The following is a 25,971-nucleotide window of genomic DNA, read 5'->3' on the forward strand; positions in this document are numbered from 1 at the left end:
TTGAATGCAGCAAACAGTTTCCTTCTATCTTTGAATAACAGTAGAAGGAAGACACACTGGACTAGTAACTAATTCTAACTTCTCGGATATTTGTGCTATCTTAACTTTAGGCTCTCCTCTATAAAATTAATGCTTTATTAGATAATTTCTGAAGTTCTTTTCACCTCAGCAATTCTATGATTTTTAATATAAAAATTGCCCCTCTTACTCCCTAGCTAGACTATAAGAATTTTTAGGGGCAGGAATCATGTTTTATTCATTATGTACCTCCAAAAGTTGGCAGTGTCTGCCACTCCCTGCCCCAAAAAACTCTCAGTAAAATGTGTTGAGGTGAACTGGATATAATTTTCAAGGATACATCTTCTAAATTCCTAAGGTAAAACATGTTTCACTTATAAAATACCCAAAGTATAAAACAATTTTCATAATCAAATTATTATGTAAAAATTCTGACAAAATAAAAGTGTTTCTCCCTTTCATATGGCAGTGAAATCCTTGTGCTAGATCTATGCCATGTGATAACTGTAGAAAGAAATATTATGAAGAAGAGGTCCCAAATTATGAGTTAGATAATTAGGTAAATAATGCATCTTTAGATAATCAAGATGTAAATATACAAACACTGCCTATGAATCTCAGATGGACAATGAGAACAGATGGGGCACTGGGTACTAAATGACCATTTATATTCTTTACTTTATATTTCAATTCCTGGAAGGAAAAGTAGAAGACTTAATAATTCAAAATTGAAACACCATTTGCCTTTCATAATAATCACACATCAAAATATTATCATGTCCCCAAACATGCCGTTCAAGCTTCAGCTACTTACTTGATGGCCCAAGGACATCTTTGCTATCACCAAGAAGCTTTTAAGGCAGGGTAATTGAGCAGCAAACAAATACAGTCCAAATCAGGAAGAAGCAAAATGCATCAGGATGGAAACAGCAGTGAAACAAAAGGACAAGGAAAATAGCATTAGTTTATAAGTAGAAAGCACATGCACATCAACAGTAATAACCGTAATAATTTACAAGAAACTTCCTTTTCCACATACAAAAAAAGATCTTGGATTAAGCAGTATCAAATATTTGTTTTGTTTTTAGAAAATGAAGGTGGTAAGAGAAAAATGGATCACCTAAGTATTCTGTTTTGAAAATTAAGTCAAAAATTACTTTCAATTACAATTCAAGATATAAGTTAGTAAAGGTAAAAATTACATAGAAATTTAAGAGACAGCCAAGTTATGCATTCCCTAAATTTAAGGTGGTTTAAAACTATATAACACCCATGCACTGTTAAAGATTAGTTCTGCATGCCATGAAAGCACGTAACACTACAAAGAGATTTAGTACGTTTATTCTACAAAAGAGTAAGGAACATTTATTGAGTGCTTGTTACATGCCAAGTATTGTGTGAAGAGCATCTACAGAGGCATCAACAAAGTAGAACAAATTTTTTCTCAAATGGCAAAAAAAAAAAAAAAAAAAAAAGAAACATTAATTAGAAAGAAGTTTTACTAAGTCAGACAAACTTTTCTTAGGGCCCACTAAAAATCAAGCATAATATTTGGAGCTACTGGTCTTTGGGAAGTCAGAAGACCCAACCCTTGAATGAAGAACTTGCAATCAACTAAAAGAAAGAGGAAAAAGTCTGCTGACCTTTTGTTTAGTAACCATTTTAACATAAATTACTCTAAATGTTGCCTATGGACAAGTGCTTTGGTTCTGGTAGAAACGGAGTTCTCAGCTCTCCTTCATTTTAAATACCAAATGCAGTAACATACCAAAACAAATGCAGTAACAGAAACAAAAAATTCCCAATAATTACATTATTTGTTGGTCTTAAAGAGACTTGAGGATCTTAATTGGCTGTGACAAAACAAGTTAGCAGTTGTTTCCTTTGGGCTTTTATCACCTCCTTGAATAAAATCTTGGACCTATTCCTTCCCTAAGTGATGGCTTTTTACAATACTTGAAATGATCTTCTAATGCCTTGAAGGCATTTGCTCTATTCATGTTTGTGCAGTTTCCCATTTAATCTCATTCTTCTGGTTTTACAAACAAACTAAAGTTGGCAAAGTTATATCCTCCTGGGCTGAAGCAATCCTCCAGCCTCTGCCTCCCAAAATGCTGGAATTACTGATGTGAGCCACCACACCAGGCCCTAAATCACTTCTAATGAACAGAATACAGCCAAAGTGATGGGATGTCTCTTCTGGGATTAGATTATAAAGAGACTGTGACTCCCATCTTGCATGCAGTTTCTCAATCTCTTATAGATTACCCTGGGGAAAGCCAACTGTCACTTCGTATGTCTGCCTTGTAGAGAGGCCCACTAAGTGAAAGAACTATGGTGTTAGTGAGGTCGGCAAACACCACTAAGTGAACTTGGAAGCAGATCTCCCACTCCACCCTCCATCCCCAGTCTTTCGTTTTTTGTTTTTTGAGGTAGAGTCTCGCTCTGTTGCCCAGGCTGGAGTGCAGTGGTGTGATCTCAGCTCACTGCAGTCTCTGCCTCCCGGGTTCAAGCGATTCTTCTGCCTCAGCCTCCTGAGTAGCTGGGTCTACAGGCACGTGCCACCACACCCACTAATTTTTGTATTTTTAGTAGAGACAGGGTTTCACCATGTTAGCCAGGCCAGTCTTCAACTCCTGACCTTCTGACCCGTCCACCTCAGCCTCCCAAAGTGCTGGGATTACAGGCATGAGCCACCGTGCCCGGCATAGTCAGTCTTTCAGTTGAGACTGCAGCAATGCCCGATCCCCACTATCCTGACTGCAACCACATGAGAGACTGAGTGAGAGACTTCCAGCTAAGCTACTCTTGGATTTTGATCCATGGAAATCTGAGATAATAAATGCTTGTTGTTTTATGCCACTTAATTTTTAGATAGTTTGTTGTATACCAATAAATAACATAACACTGGAAAACTGGAAAAAAGTTAAGCTGAAACAACTGTGGAAACTTTACAAATGCTTCATAGACATCTTCTAAGATCTTCCTGAATTGATATAAATGATTGCATCATTTCCCTAGATTTACCAGTAACTTCCTAAAGGAAAGCAGTAGTTCTAATCTTATGTATACATGGCTGAGAATATTTAATTTCACAAGGCCAGTCATGTTTGAAGGTTTTACAGTTCATCTTCTATTTAAAGATTAATAAGCTCAACTTTCATCGTACAGTTCTGTTATATTCTCATATTTTGTCAATTAACAGCACTATGTCAAATGCTATACAGCTGTACTCCTTACTTTTTTACTCCCAGAAAATAATCCTTAGCATATACAACAACTACTAAATATTTGCTCCAAAAACGTCCAAGCATGGTTAGTCTCGACATTATCCTCAAGCATGTCTGTGTCATACAAATCTGATTCTATCGGATCAATTCTATTTTTTTCAAGTTGAGGCACTGAACAATAATCAAAACAAACATCATCTTTTCCAATCATCCATTCATCCATTTAACAAATATTTACTTAGTAACTACTACTGCTGACATACATCACTTTGACACCAAGGGACATAGCAGTAAGCAAAATAGACAAAAATCCTGCCCTTGGTACTCATGTCCTAGTAAGACAGATGAACAGTAACACAAAAAATGTTAAGTAAAAATTCATGGTATAATACATAGCATAAAAACTAGGGGGGAAAATAAGTAACCAATGGGGACACAAAAAATATTAGGGAAAGGGAGTTAAAATTTTAGATAGGGTGGCCTAAGAAGGCTTCAATACAGAGTTGACTGAATAAGATAAAGGAACCTGGCATAACAACATACAGGGTGAAAGTATTAAAGACAGAGGGAAGAGCAAGTGTACAGGATTATGATGCAAGCAAGTCTGGAATGTTTATGGAAGAGCACGAAGGCCAATGAGGCTGGAATGCAATGCAAAAATACGAAAGTAGTAGGAGATGAGGTCAGAGGGGTAAACAGATGTCAGGGTGTATAGGACTTTGTAGGGTCTAGCCAAAACTTTGGTTTTATTTTGAATAAGATGGGGAACCACTGGATGGTTTGGAGAAGAGAATTGACACAGTCTGATTATGTTTTAACAGAATCACTCTGATTGCTATGTTGATAACAGACTAGAGAGACAAGGGTATAATCACTTAGGAGGTTACTGCTATAATCTAGGAGAGGGGGAATCATGGACCAAAGTGTTAGCAGTGAAGGTGATGAGAAGTAGCTGAGTTCCAAATATATTTTGAAAATAGAGCAAACAAGATTTCCAAATAGACCAAATGTGAGATAAAAAAGGCAGAAACAAAATGATGTCAAGTGTTGGGGTTTGAGCACCTGGAAGGATGGGACTGCCATTATCTGAGACAGAAAAGATAGTGAGAGCAGCTAGTTCACAGGGAGAAATATAAGGAGCTCAGTTTGGGTCAAATTAAGTTTGAAATGCATGTCAGACATTCATCCAAGTGGAAATGTCAAGTAAGCAGTTGGATATATAAATCTGTACAGGGAAAGGTTCAGGCTGGTAAGAAAAATATAAATTATGTATGAGAGTTACATTATATGACCTGAATGGCTTAATCATAAGAGACTGAAAAATGCCATGGGATAAAAGAACAGGCCCTAGAAAAACATATATTATAATGGACAACACAACTAAGAATCACACTCAAACACTGCAAATGCAAAGCTGAAACACAATGAAAAATAAGCATGGCTTCAGAAAACTTCCTCAAAAGGATATGGATACAAAAGCACTGAACTGGGAGTCAAGTGAAATCATCCTTCCAGAGTTGCTTGTAAGTGATGCCAATGGGAAACAGGATATAGGTAACTGAGGATTACATATCAAATTTACAAAGTAACGTATACCACTGAAGTCTTCTGCACATGACTAAACTGCATACTACTAATTTCTTATTCTTATCACTTCTAGGACCTGGGTCAAATTTGTACAGTACCATGTTGTATAACACATGAATAAAAACAATGTGAAATTATTGATGTGGAACCACTCTACACAATTACCTTGTACAATATTTAAAAAGTAAAATGCTAGGCGTTCTTCTTGGTTTTTGTTAAAGAACCTAAATAGAGCTAGAATCTCAGAGAATCCGAGAACAGCTTCTCAGTTTATTCAGAAAAAGGTCATCATGGGCACCTTGTAGCCCCAGCTACATGGGAGGCTGAGGCAGGAGGACTGCTTGGGCCCAGGAGTTCAAGGCTGCAGTGTACCATGATCCATGATCGCACCTGTGAACAGCCACCGCACTCCAGCCTGAGCAACATAGTGAGACCCTGTCTCTTAAAAAGCAACAGTTTCTCTAATTGACTCTACTGAGTATCGTATTGTTTACCATTGTCCCACAGACAATGTCCACACAGTTATCTAATTGTTATAAGTATATCGATAAGATATATCAATAACAAAAGTTTCAGACATACTCTCAAAGTATTTAAAAGCATGAAATATTTATAGCCATTACCCAAATATTTACTAATTTTTGTCTATAAATCTCAGAAATAGTGCACAATGCAAAAAAAAGTGATTTTATTTTACTGTATGTCTAAATATTTGCCACCTCATCTATAATTAGCATTAAACAAGCAATCTTTAGGGTATATAAACATCTTCATCCTGGGAAACTTCTCAGTCTCAAATAAACCATGATGGAAGGCCACCCTAATAATAAAGAAGTAATCCCACGCAATCTATAGCTTTGATTCCATTCCCTTTGGCACAGCACTTCCCTCTTAATATACATCATGGCTTGATTTAAGTCATCTCACTCATGACAAAGAGCTCATCAAGCACTGACGTAGCTGGTGGCACCTCTTCACCCAATAAAGTTGATCAAGTTGTTACAGAAGCAATCCTGCTGCAGCTGGCTCCAAGAAACTACAATTCAGAAACAGTATACAAAACATCTGAAGAGTGCTCTATTTAGCGTTATCATAGGCCCTTAGAATAAGAAACTTCAGAGAGAGCTATATACTGCAGCTGAGAACTGTCTGTTCTTTGAACAGGAGTCATCACTCTACACTTAGCTGAATTTTTAATATTCCTGTAATCATCTGCAAAATATACTTGTCCACATTTTACCCTTGAGTTTCATGGGAGAGATTTTAAAGGAGTATTTGTCCTGGAACTACAGCTTATCACTGTTGGATAAAGAATATTATCTGGCCTGCCAAGCGGATATTTAAAAATAACCTGATCGCACTTTTGATCCAGCAATTCCCCTTCTAGGAATATTAATAAGGGGATCATACAAAATGTTCAAAAAGATGTGTCTGGCCGGGCGCAGTGGCTCACGCCTGTAATCCCAGCACTTTGGGAGGCTGAGGCGGGCGGTTCACAAGGTCAGGAGATTGAGACTTTCCTGGCTAACATGGTGAAACGCCGTCTCTACTAAAAACACAAAAAATTAGCCGGGCATGGTGGCGGGCGCCTGTAGTCCTAGCTACTCGGGAGGCTTAGGCAGGAGAATGGCATGAACTCGGGAGGAGGAGCTTGCAGTGAGCAGAGATCGCGCCACTGCACTCCAGCCTGGGCGACAGAGCGAGACTCTGTCTCAAAAAATAAAAAATAAAAAATAAATAAAAAGATGTGTCCACGGATATTTACCACAACACCATTTACAGTAATCTAAAGAAGTAACCTGTTTTAAACAGGGTAACAAAATACCCTCACACAATGAACTAGCATGTAGTCATTAAAGTTTCTTTTTCCAGCCGGGTGCAGTGGCTCACACCTGTAATCCCAGCACTTTGGGAGGCCAAGGTGGGAGGATCACTTGAGGTCAAGAGTTTGAGACCAGCCTGACCAACACGGTGAAACCCCGTCCCTACTAAAAATATAAAAATTAGCTGGGTGTGGTGGTACATGCCTGTAATCCCAGATACTCTGGAGGCTGAGGCAGCAGAATTGCTTGAACCCGGGAGGTGAAGGTTGCAGTAAGCCGAGATCACACCACTGTACTCCTGGGCAAAAGAGCAAGACTCCATCTCAAAAAAGAAAAAAAAAAAAAAGTTTATTTTTCCACCTACTAAAAAAATCCATTATATATTGGCTCTTAAAAGTAGGTTATAAAGAAGCTTGTATGATATGACCCTACTTTTATAAATTTTCTTATACACATACAAACTTAGGAAAGATGCCACCAAAATATCAACAGTAGTTAACTTTAGGAGGTAGGATTTTACTTGTATTTTTCTGTATTTTTTAAATATGGTATACTAGTATGCATTATTTTTACAGTCAAAAAAAAGAACTTATTTACATTTTGGAAAAAAATATAAACAGTTTTTAACTGATATTTTTCAATCCACACTAGCTTATTTCTTATTATGACATAATTATCTATGATTAAGTATAGTGGGAAGTACATTTTAAGAATCCAACTTGAAATCCTAAAAAAATGCAAAAATGTTAACATGTCCCACACAGCACCACATATTACTCACTGTCTCTTGAACTTCAGCAACTTCTGAATATGGCAATATTTAAAAAGAAAACAAATTTTCTCAGGAGTGATTTAATCTCATACACTTAAATCTGAATCTAGAGAGCACCCAGAATTTATCAAATATATTAAGCGGTGCAATAATCTTTTAAGTAATAGTTATTTTTCAAAAGGTGCAATATTACTTCTACACTGAAAATTGAACCCTTTTTAAAAAATCTTTTTCCAGGCTGGGCGCGGTGGCTCATGCCTGTAATCCCAGCACTTTGGGAGGCCGAAGTGGGTAGATCATTTGAGGTCAGGAGTTTGAGACTGGCCTGGCCAACATGGTGAAACGCCGTCTCTACTAAAAATACAAAAAATTAGCCAGGCATGGTGGCAAGCGCCTGTAATCCCAGCTACTTGGCAGGCTGAGGCAGGAGAATCGCTTGAACCCGGTGGGGCGGAGGTTGCAGTGAGCCAAGATTGCGCCATTGCACTCCAGCCTGGACAAGAACGAAACTCCGTCTCCAAAAAAAAAAAAAAAAAAATCTTTTTTAATTTGCCAACCTGTGGAGTCCTCTCTGGCATTGGCCTGGTAGTTTTTCACACTTTATATCCTTCCTTTATGTATTTGTCTATCAGTCTTCTCATGTAAGCCTCTTTTGGTTTCTAAGAATACTCCTCTGCTCTGGCTTCCCTTCTATTTTCCTGCCTCCACACACTCTGTCCTCCCATTCAATAAGTGAATGGCCATTACCAGCGCTCAGCTTCAACTATCTGTTGTTCTTCCTCTACCTGCTCTTTTCCTGCAGGTTCCACTGATGCTGAAGGCTCATTTATCACCTATATTCAGATAACTTCATAGTTTCTTCTTCATACCTAGCATATCTCCAAAACTTCAAAACATTTCTACCTATATGTTTGGACATTATTGCATATTAACTTCTAGTTCTAAAATTATGTTAACAAAGGAAGGGCTTTACATCTTTGTATCAGAGATAGTACTCAGCTTTCTCTCAGAAACCAGCTTCCACACTGATTTGCCCAACTTTCTTTCAAACACTCAGGCGTAAACCCTTGATTCATCTGAGACATTTCCCCCAACATCTGATTAAATTATTAAATTCTGATTTTTTTTTGCCTCTATGGTGCCTATTTCACATTCAGTCTTTTTTTTTTTCACTTCCCATTAGTGCCCCCTATGTCAGACCCACATCACCTCATGTGTCAACTTCTGCATCTCCCTTTCGGTAGATGTCCCTGCATGCAGTCTCGGCCCACTCATTCATTTACTATGCTACATACCGGAATTCAAAAACATGATAAAAACATAGTCCCTACTGCCAAGGTCACCATACACAGAAGACAGTATGTATTTTGGTTTATTCAACACTAAGATAAGTGATCTCCAGTCTACCCAACATTACCCATTCTTCAGGCTATCCCATCATTAGCATGCCACTTAACTTCTTTCTGTGAGGTTTCTTTTTCTCCTTTGTAAATGCACTAATTATTAAACCGTACAAATTTCTAGAATTGTTATGAGGCTTAATAATAGTTTACCCGAGTATTGTATATAAATTTGTTTTGAAAATCAGTATATAGACATAAGGCAGAATTACTTATTATTAAAACAAATGACAAAGACTAAGAAAGGACCCAGAAAAAAGTGATTAATTTACCAACTTAATTTTCTAGGCAGTCACTCTGGCCTCATTTCTCCTCCACTAAAGAACATCTGGTGGCACCTTATTCTTTTAAAAATAAGCCCCAAACACTGATAGTTAAAATATTTTACAATTTGGCCCAATTATCCATCCCACAGAAATAATGATTTTCTATGAGATGGTCTCACATCTCCACTTAACTCAAACTCCACTTAGCTAAAATTCTGTCTAGTAAAACTGATTGCTTAAAGTGATCTGTAATTTTCACCCTACTTTGTTTTTGCTTTCCTACTCAATAGCTTAAAATTTTTATATGTATTTTCTGTCTTTCTCCACTCAAATGTTAGCTCCACTGGAGTGGGAATTTTGTCTATTTTGTTCACTGCTATATCTCTTAAAACTAGAACAGAGCTTGGCGCCATAGCAGACACTCAACAAACCCCTCACCTTGAGAGCTCAAATTGCCAATTCTGCTACCTATGTTCAAGCTGAAGCTATCGTTCTCCAACTCCGACTTTCTAATGTGAATTCTCTGATAATTCATAATTATCTCACAGTATTGTCTCTCTTGCCATACAAATAAATAAATAATTCAATTGTTATTTAACTTTTCTCCACCATTATAATGGTCTAGTACAGTGCTGTCAAATGGAACTTTCTACGACGATGGAAATAGTGTGTATCTGTAATGTCCAACAGGGTAGCTACTACCTACATGTAGCTATTGAAATCTTGAAATGTGGCTAGTAAAACTAAGGAACAACTTTTAATTTAATTAGGTTAACTTTAAATTAGTCACATGTGGGAAGTGGCTACACTATCAGACAACTCAGGTCTAGCACAATCTTACCTTTCCCTAGCTCACTTAACACTGACCACTCCTCTAGCATTTGCCACTGCTGACCACTCCTTTTCTGAAAACTCTGCCCTCTCTTAGTTTCCAACCCATTTTCTCTTTCTCCTCCCTCTCTGCATCCTAGAATCTCTTATTTCCATTCAACATGATTTCCTCATGTGATTCCACTGACTTGATTTTTTAAAGAGCTCAGTTCACTAACTCCCCAAATCAGTTTCCTACGTTACCCACTCCTGAGCTGCAGCCCCTCAAGGCCATTCCAGTGATTCTCCTGGTGAATTCATTCATTTCTTATATAAAGCATGACATCCTTGATAAGGGATTTCCTGACCTCCCACTGCAGGCATAACAAATAGATATTCCATCTGTCTTGTCACTGCATCCTTCTATTATCAGGTCGGATTGCAGGGGAGAGCCCACAGAGCTCCATGTATTCCTAGCAACACTGACCCCGTACCTCCACCTTCCTGAGTAGGAGGAAAGACCCTTCACTCACCCTTTCCCACAACCCCGAATGCTTACAGACTAACCACCACTGTCTGCCCAATAGATATGCAAGCTTTACACTTAGTTCTTATTTTTTGCCTAGAAAACTTCCTTTAGGATTCTGCTCAAAAGCTACTTCATCAGAATACTTCCATAATATTCCCGAAACAGCACTCATCCCTTATTTTTGTTACTCTCTATCCTTCTTACCCTGCTTTATTTTTCATCATAGCAATCATCTCGTAACACAGTTCATATTTATATATTTTTTCTTTCTCTACTGAAATGTTAGCTCCACTGGAGTGGGAATTTTGTCTATTTTGTTCACTGCTATATTCCTTAAAACTAGAACAGAGCCTGGCACCATTGTGGACACTCAGCAAATAATGAATAAAGACAAGAAAAGAAAAAAAAAAGGCTTAGTGATTATAACCCTAATACCTAGCAAAGCCTTTGGCCATCTGATAAGCCCAAATTCCATCACTAAGAATTCCCTCATTCTTTTCCTTAAATAGTTCTGTCCTGCATAAAATAACATTGTTACAGATTCACTATCAGTTTTTGGTAATGAAACATGAATTACATTTCTTCTGGCACTGGTGGTCTCTTGCCATGATTAATCCAACCTCCTTTATCAAGGTCTTCACATACAAGAGAAGCTCAAAATTAACCAATATGATTTTCACTTGTAACTAATGGCATGCATCTGGGTGAGAGACTGCTGGCGGAATCTGTGGTTAGGAAACCAGAAAAACTTTATTACCCACTAAAAGAATTAAAGCCATAACCTTGAGCTTTGACTTCATTAACATTTTCCTCTAAATCTGGCCTAACGAGCCACAGTTGCCTGAAAAGGTTATGAAATAGCACATCTGAAACCATATTATCACATCACAATCATGCCAGGTGATATGAGAACTGGTTATATGAGACAGCATATACATAAACATTTCAGTGTCTGATGCTTCATCTTATGACCTGTTCCCTGCATTTCAATTGTCAATCTGAAATAAAAGCTTATCTTACTTGAAATTTCATTTTGGCCAATTTGTTGCATTCTTATATAGAGATATGTGAGCCTACATTCTAGATTAAATCATGACTGAGATCTAAATTAAGACATAAGAGCTGCAAAAAAATACCTTCATTCCTTCTAGATTTCTATTCCATTTCTAACAAATCACTGATTAGTATATCACACTGCACAGCATCAAGCCACAGGCAAGACTGCTAATAATAACATGGAAACGTCAACCCCCATGACTCATCAATCTACCACACATAAGAATGCAGTTAGCAACTGTTCCTCATGTCTCTGCAACTACATGGTGCTCAAGTGTCAAAATATTCAGCCTAGATAGAAAAGTCAAAATTATTAATAGCTACAGGAAAATAAAGCTTTGGATTAAATAAAATAGATCATGTATCACATATTTTTCAATGTATACCAAAAATTATATTAGGTAATGAATATAAAAACTTTAAAAAGATGCTTAAAAGTCTAGGTGTAATATAGATGAGTTTATAACCAAAAAAAAGCCCTTTCTTTAGATAAGAGTAAGAGAATTAGAATATTTACATTTAGATCCTAGTGCTGCCCACTGTCTGGCTAACTGACTTTACGCAAATTACCCTTTCAGAGCCTCAGTTTCTTCATCTCTTAAAAACAGAGTAACATCTACCTTACAGTATTATAGAAAGGATTAAATGAGAAACTGTATGGGACACCAAGCCTCTGTACAACTCCACTTGGATATACATCTCAAAATCAGTATGTCCAAAACTGACTTCATCTTCCCTTTCTCTGCCCCTGCTCTTCTTCCTATATTTTCTCCCTTAATGAATGGTACCTCCCACCAAATCACACAACACAGAAACCTGTAAGTCGCTCTAAATTTCTCCTTCGCTTTTATTTTCCTCATCTATATTCTCCTCCACTCCTAATATTAAGTCTAGGACAAGGTCCTAAAGTTCTACGTAGTCTCTCATATTTACCCTTTATTTCTCATGTCCACAGTTACTGCTACTATCTGCCACCTGAATTTCTTACACTTAAGCAATTTATCTTCCATACCCATAACATAGAGAGCCTTCTAAAGTTGTTCAACAACATGGTTGAACCACTTCAATGATTCTGCACTTGGTAGGCTCCCACAGCCTACCAAAATTGGAGAGAAAAACATTTAATCCCATCTTCAAGGCTCTTCACAATTTTGTCAATCTTATGTCATGCATTCCTCCAAACACCCATCAATCCTACACTTCACAAATGTGACAAACTGAAAGTTACTTTCACTTCTTCAAACATACCATGTTGTTGAACAATTTACTTGTTACTCTCACAGCTCCTTTTGCCTACAATGCCATTCTCACCTTCACCAGGCAAATACCTAAGTTCCTTTCAACACTCAGGTTAAGGATTACCTTGTCTAAAAAAACTTTTTTGATACTGACTTTTCAACTCCACTAAAATAACTGACTCTTCTGATCCCCTCTGCATCGTATATGGTCATCTATAACAATGTTATCTCATCCAGTATGAATTAATGCTAAACACATTAATGCCCTAAAACTCATAGAAAATGTAATTCGATATGCAAAGGCCTGAGTTCAAGTCCTGACTCCATCGTCTACTTGTTGTATAGCTCGGGAAAAGCTATATAATTTCTCTTTATCTCAGTTTCTGCATCTGTAAGATAAGGATACCACCATCTTAACATCATTTTTAGATTCTACATGTTTAATATATGTAAAATTGGTCTTTAGTATCTTCCTGAAACCACACAACCAATCAACCACCAGGTCCTGCTGATTTGCATCTCTAATTCCTTTCAAGTATTTTCTATTCTGCTACCACTACTGTAAGGATCAGCCCCACAGGGTCGGTGGGTTTTTCTCCCTGTGTGCAGAGACAAGAGATTGTAGAAATAAAGACACTAGACAAAGAGATAAGAGAAAAGACAGCTGGGCCCGGGGGACCACTACCACCAAGACGCGGAGACCGGCAGTGGCCCCAAATGCCAGGCTGCGCTGATATTTATTGGATACAAGACAAAGAGGCAGGATAAGGAGTGTGAGCCATCTCCAATGATAGGTAAGGTCATGTTGGTCACATGTCCACTGGACAGGGGGCCCTTCCCTGCCTGGCAGCCGAGGCAGAGAGAGACAGGGAGATAGAGAGACAGCTTACGCCATTATTTCTGTATATCAGAGACTTTGAGTACTTTCACTAATTTTGCTAATATTATCTAAAAGGCAGAGCCAGGTGTACAGGACAGAGCATGAAAGTGGACTAGGAGCATGACCACTGAAGCACAGCATCACAGGGAGACGTTAGGCCTCCGGATAACTGCGGGCGGGCCTGACTGATGTCAGGCCCTCCACAAGAGGTGGAGGAGTAGTCTTCTTTAAACTCCCCCGGGGAAAGGGAGACTCCCTTTCCCGGTCTGCTAAGTAGCGGGTGTTTTTCCTTGACACTGACGCTACCGCTAGACCACGATCTGCTTGGCAACGGGCGTCTTCCCAGACGCTGGCGTTACCACTAGATCAAGGAGCCCTCTGGTGGCCCTGTCCTAGCATAACAGAAGGCTCGCACTCTTGTCTTCTGGTCACTTCTCACTATGTCCCCTCAGCTCCTATCTCTGTATGGCCTGGTTTTTCCTAGGTTATGATTATAGAGCGAGGATTATAATAATATTGGAATAAAGAGTAATTGCTACAAACTAATGATTAACGATATTCATATATAATTATGTCTACGATCTAGATCTAGTATAACTCTTGTTGTTTTATATATTTTATTATACTGGAACAGCTTGTGCCCTCGGTCTCTTGCCTGGGCACCTAGGTGGCTTGCCGCCCACACACTACCATAGAAGTTTTAATTGCCTTTTATCTAGATTTCACAACAGCATGCTAACTTGTTCCCTGAACTAACCACCTCTATTTCTATGGTTTTCAACCTTAGATGCACATCGAAATCAACTAAGGGACTTTAAAAGGTACTAATATACGCAACTCACCATCTGAGATTCTAATTCAATTGAATAGGAATGTAGCCGTACATCAGTTTTTCAAAACATCCCAGATAACTCTAAGGTTCAATTGGTTGCCCTCACCAATACTCCACAATTTTGCCATGCTGATATTCCTAAACCACAACTCTGAACAGGTTGGTTCCCTGCTCCAAAATCTTCAACAATTTCATAATGTGTTAACAACAAAGATCCCAAACAGTAAAAGTAGTATTCAAGGCCCTGTATGATCTGATTCAAAGAGATGCAGTACAGGAAAGTGATTAAAGGTTCACCCCTGGAGCCAAAATGTATCCCAACTCTGCTACTTACTAGATGTGTGTCCTTGTCTCTGTATCCTTGTAATTCTATCTATCTCATAGGGTTATTTTAAAGATTAAATGAGTTTATGGGCAAGGCATTTTGAATAGCTGGTGGCACACAGTAGAAATTTAATAAACATTAGTCGTTATTCATTTCTAATAGCTTTATTTTCTACTAATTCCCCTAATGCAGCCAACAGTTTTACCCATAAGACCTAAATAAAACCTGCTCTAAACACAGTATAGGCATGAACCTAGGAAGGTACTATGTGGAGAATGTGCTTAATGAAGGTAGGTTAGTTTGCTGAACCCAATAAATGTTTAAATAAAATAAAATAAATTTTAAAAACATAAAAATTTTTTAAGTATTTTGATTGAAAGTCCAACCAAATCTCCACTTGTCTGTCTAGTGACAGTAGAACAATGAAGGGATTTTTATCCATACCTCAACTTAGTAGGTTTTCATTAACTTGTGACTGCTTCAGAAGTCAACTTAAGTTTAATATGGTGAAAACAGCAGCAATGGAGTAAGAGCAAGCTTGGGATGGGGGGATAAATTTATATACATGCACTTGTGTATGTACACACATACACATATACATAAAATTTAATTTTGTGTGTATATGTATATAAATAATATTAAAATTTTGGGGGGGGAGGCAGAGTCTCACTCTGTTGCCCAAGCTGGAGTGCAGTGGCATGATCTTGGCTCACTGCAGCCTCAACCGCCAGGGCTCTAGTGATCCTCCCACCTCAGCCTCTTGAGTAGCTGGGACCACAGGCACATGCTACCACGACTGGCTAATGTTTTTTATTATTTGTAGAAACAAGGTCTCACTATGTTGCCCAGGCTAGTCTTGAACTCCCAGGCTCAAGCAATCCTCCTGCCTCAGCCTCCCAAAGTGCTGGGATTACAGGCGTGAGCCACTGCACCCAGCCCAAAATTAAATTTTATGTCTATATGTATGTGTGTACATAGACAAACACATGCATATAAATTCATCACCCAATCCCCAAGCTTGCTCTTGGCTCCATTGCTGCTATTTTCACCCTATTAAACTTAAGTTGACTTCTGAACCAGTGACTTCTGAAGCAGTCACAAATTAATGAAAACCTACTAAGCTGAGGTACGGATAAAAATCTCTTTATTGTTCTACTGTCACTAGAAAGACAGGTAGAGATTTGGTTGGACTTTTAACCAAATTTTATCTTCACATATCTCCAATATGCTAAAATTTGAATCCTTCACATTTCTTTCTGAGGTTTTATGGGACTCCCATGAATTTTTTTTATTTTAATCTTAAATTTAAGATTCTTAACATACACCATTTTAATTAAGAGTTAAATGTGGAGCTGTGGGTGTCTAAGCTTTAATTATATCCTACTTATGAGAAGCTCTGGCATGTCTTAAAACCTGGGAGAAAGAGCAAATGACAATACTTTTAAAAAATCTTTATATGTTTAAAAGCTGAATAGTTGCGTTATTTATGGATACTAAAGGAAATAATAAGTATTTAAAGCCAGTTCTCCTCCCAAAGTCTAGATTAGCAAAACAAATAGCTTTGGCTATTCTCCTGTTAAATAATTTCACTGTCTACACTGAGTAAATGGCACAGTCTGTTTTTTCAGGTGGTCCCTTAATAGTTCTATTTTTTAGTTTTTAAACTGTGTATCACATGTGACAAAGATCTTAATATGAATTAACTGTGCAACAGTTCTGCTGTCCTTTTAAATCTCTGGTCCACTTTCAGCCTCTCTATACACAGAGAATGCAAAGCCAATAAAGAAGAAGCCAACTGCTTTTGCAAGTAAGAACTGAATTACTAGTGAAGTAACAAGTCCCCACCCCACCCTAGCCCCTGAACCCGTCCCTGGAGATGGAGAAAGTGGAGTATCACAGATAAAGGAAAGGCCAGGAGAAGGGAACAGGAGGAAGGGTTGGAAGCCAGCCATCTTTCTATGCTCTTTTCTCTCTAATCATTGAACACCTTGTTTTTACTATGAGCACAAAACATGATTTAATTCCAAACAGAGGCATTAAACACAGTCCTAAGTAAGCATTTTTGCTTTTAAACTGTGCGTGTACACACATGCAGTACTGTTGCAGTACACACATACCAAATGCAGGCAGAGAGGCCAACTACTATAGTCCACTGCGCTTTCTCTCAAATGGGCTGTTTACAACTGAGGAGACAGTTTATGGATAAGAAGTGTGCTCAGAACAGAGATATAGAAAAGTTCTCTAAGAAACAGAATATATAAGTAACTGGGGAAACGAGGTGGAAGCTATGATTTTAATAAAAAAGATTCTCTACCCTAAGACATGTATTCTCTAGATTGACCAAAATAGTGAAAAGCTAGTCCCTGGGCTCTTACCTTTCTATGTAGGACAGTATCAGACAAGGTGAATAGCTAGTCCCTGGGCTCTTACCTTTCTATGTAGGACAGTATCAGACAAGGCAGTAATATTCCCAGGAGAATATTATTAAGAGAATACAAGCTCACAAACAAAAATAATATTCTAAGGAGCCAAACAAACTGAACAATCTTGGTGAAAGAAAAGAAAATCAGTGAACCAAACTCATCAAAAACTTAATAAATATGTTTAAAAAGATAAATGAGGATATTATAAAACTGAAGCATGAACAAGCAAATATTTTTAAAGCTGATAATACTGGGTATAAAAATATTATAGAGAAATAAAATACAGTAGGCTTGAACAGCAAAATGAATATGATCCAATAATAAATTAATGAGCTAGAAGAATGATCAAGTAATTCAAAAAGAAGTCATCAGGAAGAAAAAAGATAGAAAATATACATAAGTTAAGCAAGATGAAAGAATGAAACAGAAGTGCCACATTCACAAAATAAAAGATGCAAAAGGAAGGCATAAAAGATTTAAATAGCAACAGAACACTAAATTTTAAATAATTTTGAAAACTTACACAGAATGAATACTTTTCTAGAAAAGACTCCCCAAGTCTCATTGCCAGACATACATTCATAAAACCACAGCCTCAACTGTATAAGGAATGGAAGAAAAAGGGAAAAAAACCTATTATTTGCAGATGATATGAATCAGACAAAATATTAAAACTAATGAAAAGTAAGCAGACATTCAACAAATATCTGTTAAATGACCAAATGAGAAAAGAAAGAAACAAAGTCAAAAACTGCTGAAAGGTAGAGGTCCTGTCTCAACATAAAGCAGTTATAAAAAAGCCAGAGTTTATCTTGGTATCACTCCCTTATTCTTAAAGGCCCTGTCAATTTTTTCTTCTACTCTCCCACCCCCAAACCTCATCTTCTTGGTTCCTTTTGTCATATCAGGCAGCTGTCAATTATTCTTTCTTAAAGTGTTAGTTGCTTAAGGCTTAGATGAGCAACTCAAACTTTTGGGTCTCGAGATTCTTTTATACTCTTAGAAACTGTTGAAGACTCCAAAGAGCTATTGTATATGTGGATTATGCCTAGTAATATTTTCTGAATTAAAAACAAATTTAATGGGAAATTTACTAACCACCTCAGCCAGGTGATCATGGTCAACAGCAAAAATAAGTTATGCTGACAGAATACACCCTTGGTATGATATGAAAACAGCACTTTATCTCTGTGGTCTTCCTTCTCAAAATCCATTAAACTTAGTCTAATCATGAAAAACATATCAAACAAATTCCAGTTCAGGGATACTATGTAAAATAACTAACCAGTAGCCCTCAAAACGGTCAAGGTTCATTCAGAACAAAGAAAGTCTGACACATGGTCATAACCAAGAAGAACATGAGGAAACACGAGAACTAAATGTAACGTGACATCCTGAATTGGATCCTGGAACATAAAAAGGACATTACGTAAAAACTAAATAAATCTGAATCAAGTACGGATTTCTGTTAATAATGTATCAACATGAGTTCATCAATTATATCACATGTACCACACTAACATAAGATGTTCCTAATAGGCCAAGGGGGGGGGGGGTACAACATATATGGGAACTCTATTATCTTTACAATTTTTCTGTAAACCTAATACTGTTCTAAAACAAAGTTTATTTAAAAATATATATATCTTAGAAAAAATTAAACTAAAAAAAAAAATTGAAAACAAAAGAATTCATGGCCGGGTGCAGTGGCTCACACCTGTAATCCCAGCATCTTGGGAGGCTGGGGAGAGTGGATCACCTGAGGTCAGGAGTTTGGGATCAGCCTGGACAACATGGTGAAACTCCATCTCTACTAAAAATACAAAACTTAGCCAGGCATGGTGGTGCGCCTGTAATTCCAGCTACTCCAGAGGCTGAGGTGGAAGAATTGCTTGAATCTGGGAGGCAGAGGCTCCAGTGAGCTGAGATCGCACCTCTGCACTCCAGCCTAGGCAACAGAGCAAGACTCCATCTAAAAAAAAAGAACTCACAAGCACACCCTCCAGTAGCAACCAGAGCAATGACATCATGTTTTATGTGGTCTCTGGAAAGTTCTACTGTGCCCTTATGAGGATAAAAAAGACAAATAATATAAAGTACCATGGTATTATTACAAAAAAAAATTATTTTTACCCCTCACAGATTCTCTGAAAGGGTCTTAGAGAGTCTCAGAGTCCTGGGAACCCACTTGAAGAAGATCTCCAAGAATAACAGAAACACAAAAGATGTGTGGCTGGGAATTCTGCTGTTATATTCTGTATGCCACTGGTTATTTCTCTTTCTTTTAAAAAGCTAACGCTTTCTCCAACTAGGGTCCCCAAATTTACTACAGAGTCCAATTATATACCTGAATGATTTTTACATTACTCAAGCCTCTAACAAGAATAACCATCTAATAAGAAAAAAAAAAAAAAAAGAAAAATGATGTAATGAGATGGAATCTTAGTACTCACACAATAGGTAATACTGAGCAATATATTCCCACTTAGGAAGTTCAAACAATTACAAATATTTAAGTACTGCTAACAAAACTTTCAGAAGTTAAAGCAATGGAGATGTAAACAAAGTGAAACAGGCTGGGCACGGTGGCTCACGCCTGTAATCCCAGCACTTTGGGAGGCCAAGGCGGGTGGATCACGAGGTCAGGAGATCGAGACCATCCTGGCTAACAGGGCGAAACTCCGTCTCTACTAAAAATACAAAAAATTAGCCAGGTGTGGTGGCAGGAGCCTGTAGTCCCAGCTCCTCGGGAGGCTGAGGCAGGAGAATGGCGTGAACCCGGGATCATGCCACTGCACTCCAGCCTGGGAGACAGAGCGAGACTCCATCTCAGTATAACAAAGTATACCTATCAAATTATTTTGACCTTTTCTAAATGTCTCCCTTTAATAGAAGTTTCAATAAAGCTATAAAGTGGCAAAAGACAAAATACCTAACAAAATGTAGATTGGACTGTACATTTTAAAATAACTAAACGAGTATAATTGGATTGTAGCACAAAGGATAAAAGCTTAAGGGGATGGATACCCCATCATCCATGTGATCATTACGCACTACACGCCTGTATCAAAACATCTCATACATCCCATAAATATATCCACCCACTACATGCACACAAAATTTTTTTAAAAATTAAAAGATTTTTATTGCATTAAAAAAATGTGTTGATTGGTTTGCTTGCTCAAAAGGTACAGACTAGTCATAATCATTCTTTCCAGCCTCCACTTTTCTAACCCAATTAGAATTCTAATGTATACCCCTATCGAACTAACAGATCTAGGCAATGATCATCAATGGTTGTTATTACCACATAAAGAGAGAGAATCAGACATTATGTGCCTCCTGACGGTTACATACAACACCATTTATACATCATTATTGTCAAAAAAAATTTGAACCTTGATCTGTGCGAGCCTCTAATTCTAACAACCAACTTGCAGGAAATATAAGGGAATGATGAACACCTTAAACATCACCATGAGGGGAAAACTCATATTGTAGAAAACTCCACAGAATAAACTATCTTGTTTTTTCAATAAATTGAAAGGTAAAAATTAACAGATATCAGAGAGATTTAAAAGATTCAAAAAGCCTTGTGACTTATCAACTAAGTCCAACACAACAACCTACTATAAAAAGAATATGGGAGGCCGGGCGTGGTGGCTCATGCCTGTTATCCCAGCACTTTGGGAAGCCGAGGCTGGCAGATCACCTGAGGTCGGGAGTTCAAGACCAGCATAACCAACATGGAGAAACTCTGTCTCTACTAAAAATACAAAAATTAGCCGGGCATGGTGGCGCATGCCTGTAATCCCAGCTACTCAGGAGGCTGAGGCAGGAGAATCGCTTGAACCCGGGAGGCAGAGGTTGCAGTGAGCCGAGATCGCACTATTGCACTCCAGCCTGGGCAACAAGAGTGAAACTCCATCTCACAAAAAAAAAAAAAAAAAAAAGAATATGAGAGAACTAGGGAATGCAGGCACTGAATAATTATCTGACTAAAGAGTTATTAATTTTTAGGACTAATGTATTTATGATCAAAGTTTTAAAGTCTTTATATTTTGGAGATATATACGGACAGTAAATACTTATGAATACAATGATTTATCTAAGATTTGTTCAAAAACTCTGGCTTAGGAAGGTGGGAGTATAGATGAAACAATGTCGACCCAAGTTGATAATTGTTGAAGATGAGTAATGGGTACATTGGGATACGTTCTACTACTCCATTTCAGTTCAAGAATAACTTCTATTAACAATCTTGTATGTATGATTAATACAAACTGTTAGAGTCAGCAAGCAGCTGTTGGGAAGACGAAGTTATTTTAACATGAGAAAATAAGAATGTAAGTAATAAACTGGTGACTAAAATCTTCACAGTTATTTTAACTTTACATAAGGAGATCCCTGCAACCTAAGAATTTTCATTATTTAGGACTTCAATCTAGCTGGCAACTCCTCGGGTGAGATGCCTGGGCAGACCACAGACTTTGGGTTATCCAACAACAGGACCCACTTCCAATAGGTTAGGTTACTCCATACTGGCTCTGAAGGAAAGAATAATGGCCTCCCAAAGATGTCCACACCCTAATCCCTGGAAGCTGTGAATGTTACCTTCTACAGTGAAAGGGGCTCTGCAGATGTGATTAGGTTAAGGATCTTGATATAGGGCAGTTATCTGATTTTCTGAGTGGGTTATGTAACTGAGCTCAATGTGGTCCTAAGTGTCCTTATAAGGAGGAAACAAGAGGGCCTAAATGAGCAGCAGGGTATGTGATAACAAAAGACAAAGGTTGAAGTGATACAAGGAAGGGGCCATGAGCCAAAAAAATGAATGCATTCTCTAGATACTGATAAAAGCAAGAAAATGGATTCTTCCCTCAGAGTCTTCAGAAGGAAAACAACCCTGCTAACACTTTGCTTTTAGATTTCTGACTTCCAGAACTGCTAAGAGAATAAATTTGTGTTGTTTTGAGCCTCTAAATCTGTGGCAATTTGTTACAGTCGCACTAGGATAAGAGCACAACGACCAATGGTAAAATTTAAAGAAGTGCTATTGTACAACAATACTTTCAGAGGATTAGTAATTGGCATATGGATAAATTATCATTAAACTTGAATGCACAAATGCCTTAGAGGCCAATTATTGGGAAGTTGTACATAAAAAACTACTGTTGTTACAGCCTGGGAAGCATAGCGAGACCCTGCGTCTATTAAAAAAAAATTTAGAAATTAGCCAGACAGAGTGGGGCAGGCCTGTAGTCCAAGCTACTATGGAGGCTGAGGTGGGAGGATCACTTAAGCCCAGGAATTCAAGGCTGCAGTGAGCTAGGATCGCACGACTACAGTCCAGCCTGGGCAACAGAGCAAGACCCTGTCTCTGCAAAAAATTTAAAAATAAAAAAAAAAGTGAATACTATTGTTAGAAATATGCTATCACTAACACCACATAATATACTAAATCAATAATCGTAATAATGAAGTTAATCTAATAGTATTTACAACAGGACAAAAACAGCAATATTTAAAAACTGTGACCCACTCAAAATAATACTTGCTGTAGCAAAAAGTGGTGTAATTCCATTAATTTGCATGCACAAGCTCTAAAATGTTGCTAATTTTTATAGATAGCTGGGCTTCTTAGAATACGATTTAGGGCTCTGAATAAACTCTAATAACACAGCAATTTTATTTTATGATCACCAAATCTAAATTATGACTAACTCACCTAGTATGTAAAAATCAGTTACAGGAAGTTGGATCATCTCTAGGCTCTCCAGGAAGACACTCATTGACTATATTCTAAGAATTGCTGAACTAAATCATTTTTGCAGTTCCTTCCACTTCAGAAAGCTTTTGGATTCAAGGTACCCAACCTGAATTAGAATCTTAAAGATTTTCTCAATTGAGAGCCCTTATACACACAAAAAAGATTCATACATATTTTTTAAATTGTTGCTTTCTTCTAAAAAATCATTTATAAAATCAATTTTTAATACAATAAAAGATTTTGCCCTCTAATAAAACTTATGAAGCAGTTTCCTTTGTTTCAAGAGATAAAAGAAATAATACTTCGGAAATACTTCAAAAGATAGGCCAGGAGCAGTGGCTCACACCTGTAATCCCAACACTTTGGGAGGCTGAGGCGGGCGGATCACTTGAGGTTGGGAGTTCGAGACCAGCCTGACCAACATGGAGAAACCCCGTCTCTACTAAAAATACAAAATTAGCCGGCATGGTGGCGCATGCCTGTAATCCCAGCTACTTGGGAGGCTGGGGCAGGAGAATTGCTTGAACCCAGGAGGCAGAGGTTGCGGTGGGCCAAGATCATGCCACTGGACTCCAGCCTGGGCAACAAGAGCGAAACTCTGTTTAAAAAAAAAATCAAGATAGAGTGACTATCCTTAAGTTGAGGAACATATTCAATTTTCTTTAATCTACAAAGATATTTCACTTCTTTAGTCTACCTCAATCAGGTCATAAAACTTTGACTCTTCAAAGCATTTTGAGCAGTTAATTTCTAGAGTGAAAACTGTAAACTTTCAAAAGATAGTTTAAGACATATATTAAAAAGTATTCTCATGTTGTGTGGCATACAAGTACCACATATAGAAAGACAGATTTAATCTATACTTTTTAGTACCTGCCATCTAAGACAAACAGCACTACCAGAAAAATAGAACCATATGCAACTAGAATAACAAGTAAGCAAATGTGTTTTAAAAATATATAGTATTGGGCAGGGCACGGTGGCTCATGCCTGTAATCCCAGCACTTTGGGAGGCCAAGGCAGGAGGATCATGAGGTCAGCAGTTCAAGACCAGCCTGGCCAATATGGTGAAACCCCGTCTCTACTAAAAATACAAAAATTAGCCGGGCATGGTGGCACTCGCCTGTAGTCCCAGCTACTCAGAAGGCTGAGACAGGAGAATGGTGTGAACCCGGGAGGCAGAGGTTGCAGTGAGCCGAGATTGTGCCACTGCACTCCAGCCTGGGTGACAGAGCGAGACTCTGTCTCAAAATATAATATATAGTATTGGCCGGCTGCAGTGGCTCATGCCTGTAATCCTAGCACTTTGGGAGGCCGAGGCGGATGGATTGCCTGAGGTCAGGAGTTCGAGACCATCTGGCCAACATGGTGAAACCCCGTCTCTACTAAAAATACAAAAAAAGTAGCCTGGCATGGTGGCGTGCACCTGTAATCCCAGCTACTCGAGAGGCTGAAGCAGGCGAACTACTTGAATCAGGGAGATGGAGGTTCCAGTTAGCCGAGACCATGCCACTGCACTCCAACCTGGGCAACAGAGCGAGACTCTGTCTCAAAAAAAAAAAAAAAAAAAATTTGTATTATGTGCAAGAAGGAAAGCAAATGAATAATAAAGTCAGATTTTTCACAACCTCACCCCAAGATCATTGTAATAGTCTCTTTTTTTTTTTTTTTTTGAAACCGTTTCACTCTTGTCACCCAGGCTGGAGTGCAATGGCATGATCTCAGTTCACTGCAACTTCAGCCTCCCGACTTCAGACAATTCTCATGTCTCAGCCTCCCGGGTAGCTGGGATTACAGGCATCCGCCGCCACTCCACCTGGCTAATTTTTGTATTTTTAGTAGAGACGGGGTTTCACCATGTTGGCCAGGCTGGTTTTGAACTCCTGACCTTAGGTGATCTGTACACCTCGGCCTCCCGAAGTGCTTAGATTACAGGCGTGCGCCACTGAGCCCAGCCTTGTAATACTCTCTTAATATTCACTCCTCCAAATCATTTTATACACTGCTTTCAGATTCATCTACATAAAAATACTAAATGACAAACCATTACTTGCAGAATCAAATCCAAAATCCCTGGTCTAGCACTCAAAGCCTTCCATAAATTTGGTCTCTATCTGGCATATCCATCATTATTCCTCTAAACATCAGGCACTTCCTTCCACCCTGCCTTAATATTTTTTACTAATTATATCCTGAATAAACTGAGCAATTAATTCCCTATTTAGCCTTGCCTCTTGCTATTCTCTCACCTGGCATGCTGTCCTTGCTCATTTTCAATCCTATGATCCCTACATTCATGTGCAATTCAAAGTTTATTTTCTCTTAAGAAAGCTTCTCCAACTACTTTGGTGTGGAGCAATCACCAAAATCTTCACAGGCTTCTCCTGACTTGTAATTATTTATCTTTTTGTAGAGAAGGCTTAATATTAATAGTTATAATAACAATAAAAATAGTTGCTTTTATTTAATGGATGTTTACATATGTGTAGCCTTGTAATAGGCACTTCACAGACATATTTTCTCAATTAATATTGAAAATAACTTTGGGAGGTAGATATTACAATTATCTCTACTTATAAGGAAACTAGAAACCTGGAGAATTTACTACCTAGGTCATGCAACTAAGTGACAGGGCTCAGATTTTAACATGTAGCTAAATGTCTTACAGAGCTCATGTTCTGATCCACTTCTCCCAGATCTAAATAGTAACTAGCTTAGACCAAGCAGTTCAAAGGTGATTATTCTACAGTTAACTCAAAAGTGGACCTCAACGTTAGTTTCAAACACAGAATATTTCAGTAGTTTACACTGAAATTATTGGTATTATTTTCTCTAAAATTAGCTATAATATTTCACAGAAGGAACCTAATGAACAAGAAAAGAAAAACTGTTCTCACTACTTGTTTTTTTATTGTTTTTTTGAGACGGAGTTTCGCTCTTGTTGCCCAGGCTAGAGTGCAGTGGCGCGATCTCAGCTCACTGCAACCTCTGCCTCCCAGGTTCAAGCAATTC

The 25,971-nt window shown here is 38.1% G+C and overlaps 1 protein-coding gene across 8 annotated transcripts in view; it reads right to left on the reverse strand.

Annotated features, from left to right (window-relative positions):
• The window catches only part of OSBPL8 (oxysterol binding protein like 8), a 214,113-nt gene that overhangs the window by 113,435 nt on the left and 74,707 nt on the right, over positions 1–25,971 (reverse strand). For 6 of the 8 annotated variants that reach the window (XM_054443356.2, XM_054443354.2, XM_054443357.2 and 3 more), the window contains one exon: positions 833–869. The exons of the other annotated variants lie outside the window; for them this stretch is intronic. In XM_054443356.2, the coding sequence (XP_054299331.1) occupies positions 833–869 (37 nt within the window). The remainder of the gene's footprint in view (positions 1–832; positions 870–25,971) is intronic. 8 annotated transcript variants of the gene reach the window in all.

Source organism: Pongo pygmaeus, chromosome 10 (genome assembly GCF_028885625.2).
Source record: "Pongo pygmaeus isolate AG05252 chromosome 10, NHGRI_mPonPyg2-v2.0_pri, whole genome shotgun sequence".
Classification (NCBI taxonomy): domain Eukaryota; kingdom Metazoa; phylum Chordata; class Mammalia; order Primates; family Hominidae; genus Pongo; species Pongo pygmaeus.